The sequence below is a fragment of the Cyprinus carpio genome, chromosome A21, assembly GCF_018340385.1.
Source record: "Cyprinus carpio isolate SPL01 chromosome A21, ASM1834038v1, whole genome shotgun sequence".
In the NCBI taxonomy this organism is placed as follows: domain Eukaryota; kingdom Metazoa; phylum Chordata; class Actinopteri; order Cypriniformes; family Cyprinidae; genus Cyprinus; species Cyprinus carpio.
Genome location: NC_056592.1, coordinates 6,483,839 through 6,489,394, shown reverse-complemented (window position 1 = coordinate 6,489,394; position 5,556 = coordinate 6,483,839). Strand labels below are relative to the sequence as shown.

General features: G+C 36.8%; 1 protein-coding gene across 1 annotated transcript; it reads left to right on the top strand.

Moving 5' to 3' along the window:
* The first annotated feature begins 90 nt into the window (after window positions 1–90).
* LOC109080873 (tubulin polyglutamylase complex subunit 2-like) lies at window positions 91–4,451 on the top strand. Its single transcript, XM_042778769.1, has 7 exons — window positions 91–265; window positions 542–621; window positions 717–804; window positions 1,027–1,158; window positions 1,291–1,401; window positions 1,517–1,680; window positions 4,070–4,451. Exons 1-7 carry the CDS (start codon window positions 190–192, stop codon window positions 4,289–4,291), a joined length of 873 nt encoding a protein of 290 aa, XP_042634703.1. The 5' UTR covers window positions 91–189; the 3' UTR covers window positions 4,292–4,451.
* The last annotated feature ends 1,105 nt before the right edge of the window (window positions 4,452–5,556 follow it).

The following is a 5,556-nucleotide window of genomic DNA, read 5'->3' as shown; positions in this document are numbered from 1 at the left end:
TTGCTACACCCGCCTATCTAGGATACTATTGGTCAAATCACTCATCTGTAATTTTCTCAGCCAATAGGAGCGGAGAACCTCAGTGTTTTGATTCTGCGTGCTTGGTAACCTCAGCATCCGTCGGTGTGTCTATGCAGCAAGCGAATCAATGACATTGAGGTTTATAGCTGCTTTTTGTGTTATTTTGGAATGGAGGAGGTGAAAGATGACAAGACATACAAGGGTTTTGTAGAAAGACTCACCCTCGGTATTACTCGGGTTTTGGGTGAGTGGACAATAAATAATTATGGACCGCATCCTACAATGGGCTGCATGTTAATTTTGGGTGGTCAGGATGGGAGGCCAGCTGATGACCAGCTTGGCCAGACCGGGAGACCATCTAAGACCAAAAAATCATCTTAAACCCTATTCGGACGGGACTAGGGTGGATTAATATGGTTGTTTTTCTTCATTAGGTTTGCTGTTTTAGCACTAATGCAAACCAGGTCAATTATCAACGCCCAAGTAGGCTAGAGATTCATTGCATTCATGTGTTTGACAGAGAACCTCCCAGGTGTGCTGGATGTACGATTTGTAGAGAAACCCCCTGCAGAAAAGCGATGCCTTCTGTCTTGGGAGCAAGTATGGAGGAATTTCAGCTGAACAGAGAATATTCTCAAAGCAAAGCTTTAATGTGGGTATGTTTAGATCAGGTGTGTTTTTCCTGTGTTTTCCAGAAAAACAACTGCGCTTTGCCAGAAGATCTAAGAGATTTCTATCTCACTACAGATGGCTTCATGCTCGCCTGGAACACCAAGCTGGAAAGTGAGCACCCTAAAACATGCACCGATCTCTTAAACCCATTATAGTTTGGATCAACTGTAACAATGCCTTCTATGTACCCCTGTTATTCTGTTTTTTTTTAAATTTGATCAGTGTTGATTCAATGTTGAGGTTAAGCTTTATTTCTAATATATATATATATATATATTAATATATATATATATATATATATATAGGTGAATTTAAATGCTTTGTGTCTTACAGATGAAGTGGTTCCAGTGGGTTGTATGATGATCAACAATGTTGCTCAGTTACGCCCCCTGATTCAGTCGAATGTATATTCGCTCCCCAATGCACCTACTTTAGCTGATCTTGACTTCGATGATGACTTAGAGGGTGAGATTTTCTAACATCTTTAGGCATTTTCCAGGTATACCATAATTTCATTGCATGCATTTTGGTTCAGTAAAATTGGCATGAATTATATATCTGATTTTTTATTTGTACTTGAGTCTTTTCTGTTTTTAGAACCTGATGGCCCTGAAAAACCTCATTTTGATTCTCGTAGTCGCATCTTTGAGCTGGACCCCTGCAATGGTAATGGCAAAGTATGCCTTGTTTACAAGAATTGCACTTCAGGTGATTATGCCTCCCACACTTAATCCAGAAAGTTATAAATGGATAGCATACAAAAAGGTTTCATATCATTTTAATCTACCATCTGGCCCTGTATCTCCTGGCCCGTTTTGTGTAGGCGTAATGGCCCAGCAGTGTGAGGTGTGGTTCTTGGACCGATCACTTTTCTGGCATTATCTCACTCCCTCCTTCACTGCCTACTACCGGCTTATGATCACTCATCTGGGGCTGCCGGAGTGGCAGTATAATTTCACTCCATATGGCCCCAGCCCACAAGCTAAGGTCAGCATTATCTATTCAGATCTATCTAATCAGAATATTTGATTTTTTTTATTATTATTAAAAAAAAATATATATTATTATTACTATTTTTTTTTTTTTTTTTTTATATTTCTATTTATAACATTTATATTATCAGATAATATAAATAGGTACAAACAGAACAAGTTAGTGTGTATTTTTTTTCTGTTAAAATACTTTGGACTTTGTCTTTTTATTTTATTATGTACAGTGGGGCAAAAAAGTATTTAGTCAGCCACCGAATGTGCAAGTTCTCCCACTTAAAAAGATGAGAGAGGCCTGTAATTTTCATCATAGGTACATTTCAACTATGAGAGACAAAATGAGAAAAGAAAAAACAGAAAATCACATTGTAGGATTTTAAATGAATTTATTTGCAATTATGGTGGAAAATAAGTATTTGGTCAATAACAAAAGTTTCTCAATACTTTGTTATATACCCTTTGTTGGCAATGACAGAGGTCAAACGTTTTCTGTAAGTCTTCACAAGGCTTTCACACACTGTTGCTGATATTTTGGCCCATTCCTCCATGCAGATCTCCTCTAGAGCAGTGAGGTTTTTGGGCTGTCACTGGGCAACACAGTCTTTCAACTCCCTCCATAGATTTTCTATGGGGGTTGAGATCTGGAGACTGGCTAGGCCACTCCAGGACCTTGAAATGCTTCTATCGAAGCCACTCCTTCGTTGCCTGGGCGGTGTGTTTGGGATCATTGTCATTCTGAAAGACCCAGCTACGTTTCATCTTCAATGCCCTTGCTGATGGAAGGAGGTTTCCACTCAAAATCTCACTATACATGGCACCATTCATTCTTTCCTTTACACGGCGATCAGTCGTCCTGGTCCCTTTGCAGAAAAAACAGCCCCAAAGCATGATGTTTCCACCCCCATGCTTCACAGTAGGTATGGTGTTCTTTGGATGCAACTCAGCATTCTTTCTTCTTCCAAACATGACGAGTTGAGTTTTTACCAAAAAGTTCCATTTTGGTTTCATCTGACCATATGACATTCTCCCAATCCTCTTCTGGATCATCCAAATGCTCTCTAGCAAACTTCAGACGGGCCTGGACATGTACTGGCTTAAGCAGGGGGACACGTCTTGCACTGCAGGATTTGAGTCCCTGGCGGCGTAGTGTGTTACTGATGGTAGCCTTTGTTACTTTGGGTCCCAGCTTTTGCAGGTCATTCACTAGGTCCCCCGTGTGGTTCTGGGATTTTTGCTCACCGTTCTTGTGATCATTTTGACCCCACAGGGTGAGATCTTGCGTGGAGCCCCAGATCGAGGGAGATTATCAGTGGTCTTGTATGTCTTCCATTTCCTAATAATTGCTCCTACAGTTGATTTCTTCACACCAAGCTGCTTACCTATTGCAGATTCATTCTTCCCAGCCCTGGTGCAGGTCTACAATTTTGTTTCTGGTATCCTTTGACAGCTCTTTGGTCTTGGCCATAGTGGAGTTTGGAGTGTGACTGTTTGAGGTTGTGGACAGGTGACTTTTTATACTGATAAACAAGTTCAAAACAGGTGCCATTAATACAGGTAACAAGTAGAGGACAGAGGAGCCTCTTAAAGAAGTTGTTACAGGTCTGTGAGAGCCAGAAATCTTGCTTGTTTGTATGTGACCAAATACTTATTTTCCACCATAATTTGCAAATAAATTCATTAAAAATCCTACAATGTGATTTTCTGTTTTTTCTTTTCTCATTTTGTCTCTCATAGTTGAAGTGTACCTATGATGAAAATTACAGGCCTCTCTCATTTTTTTAAGTGGGAGAACTTGCACATTCGGTGGCTGACTAAATACTTTTTTGCCCCTCTTTTTATTTTATTATGTACTGTATATTCTATTTAATATATATGCAAAAAAATACAAAGTAACAATCACTTCATTGGCTTCTGTGGTCTGTTTAAAACACATTTGAAGGCCTTTTTGTAATACATTACCATTTTGTAATACAATACATTTTTTACACTGCTTAAAATGTGTTTTCTTTTTTAATATATTTAGAAATGTAATTTATTTCTGTGAAGTCAAGCTGAATTTTCAGCAGCCAATTTTCAGCAACAGAATTTTCTGTGATCCTTCAGAAATTATTGTAATATGCTGAAATTTATTATGATTATCACAGTTGTGCTGCTTAATAATTCATGTAATAGCTTTGTGGAAACATTGAGAAGAGCATTTATTTGAAATACAAATCCTTTGTAACCATGCAATTGTCTTTGCTGTCAGGTTATATCCGTTTTAATGTATCTTTGCTGAATAAAAAAAAAAAAGTTTCATTGCAAGAAAAAAAAATCTTAGTGACCACAAACTTATGAATGGAGTGTAAAGACAAATTTTAAATTCTCCCTTTGATTTCTGGATACAGCAATGGGCCGCCCTTTACCAACCCCTGACGTTCCATGGTGACTCCCATCCTGATGCGGCCTGTGAACCTCTTTTGAACAAACTGGACCCAGCCGAGGCATTCCGTGGCAAGGCCAAGCCACCCACTCCCAAGAAGAAGCAGGCAGCACAGGTCCCAGTGAGCGGCGGGAGCACAGCCAAAGCTCAGGGGGTCTCAGGGAGACACAGTGTGACTAAACGATAACCCCAGCGAATCCCATCGAACACCCTTAGAATGTTCTCATACAGGCATGGTGACAACTCATGTTGGGTATTTACCCTCACTTAAGCAGCTTAATTTCATCCATTCATGCCCATGAGTCGTGTATGTACACATATTTAATAAAGATCAAAGATGGACAATCCTGAGTTTCCTCAGTAACTTATTTCTCTATAACTCAAAAGGTAGTAGTCCACACTAAACTGAGAAAGCTGGCTTGAGAAATGCACCCCATTGGCATTTCGGCTAGCGTCCATATTAGGACTGTAAACATCCATGTGTCACCAGTGGAAACATCTCTTCTTTGGTCCCTTTATCATTATTGGTCCTTAACTTAAGCAAGTATGAGAGTGAAACTCTCATACAGACATACATGTACTTTTCCAGAGGAACATATTCAGGATCTTCTGTAGACTGTGTCTTAGTGCTCTTGAGATCAGGGTGGTGTAGCTCTACAAATGCTTTGTAGATTAAAGCCCCAGTCACTCCACCAATAAAGGGGGCCACCAAAGGTACCCACTAGCCACTGCCTGCCCTGTAGATAAGTTGAGACAACACTTTAATTATATTTAATCAAATTATGCTATATAACTATAATTAACATTAAGTCGATAAATAATAAATTGATTTAAATAATAATAATATAAAATGAAAATAATAAATTATATTGTAATATGTTTTTTGGCTTTATATTTTTCTTTTTAATGAATAGTGATGTAAAAACAATAGATTAACATTTTTATTTTAGTTTATTTACTATTTTTAGTTAATTTAAATTATTTTTAAATATTCATATTATCAATTATTATTAGATCACTTAATAATTAAAGTTATTTTATTTTTACATCATAGTGACAGGAAATCATGCACCAAGTTCAAGCATACTACTTAAAATATAAAGTGTTATATTTGTTTTGTTTTGTTCTTGTTCTGTTTTTTGTAATTGTAATTTGTTTTTTTTCCATTGTCAACTTGTGAGCAAAATCATAAAATGAATGGTTTCAAGTCTTAATCAATGTATGATTAAATAATGTAAAAAAAAGAAAATGAAATGTAATATGATATTAATAAATTATCATTTATTTTTAATAACTCAATGCTATTTATTTAATTAACAATCGTGTAAAATAATACATTATTATTTTATTTTTCGTATTTATTTTCTTTACTATTTCAAAACATTTATTATTAAGTTCCTTAAAAAAAAAAAAAACATTATTTTTTACAGTTATAGTAAATCATGCACTAAG

What these genes read in the sequence shown, in the direction of transcription:
- LOC109080873 (XM_042778769.1), top strand. Translation starts at nt 190, where the DNA reads ATGGAGGAGGTGAAAGATGACAAGACATACAAGGGTTTTGTAGAAAGA. An exon ending in CTTCGATGATGACTTAGAGG is followed by an intron (nt 1,159 to 1,290) that starts GTGAGATTTTCT and finishes TTCTGTTTTTAG; the next exon opens with AACCTGATGGCCCTGAAAAA. An exon ending in GCCCCAGCCCACAAGCTAAG is followed by an intron (nt 1,681 to 4,069) that starts GTCAGCATTATC and finishes TTCTGGATACAG; the next exon opens with CAATGGGCCGCCCTTTACCA.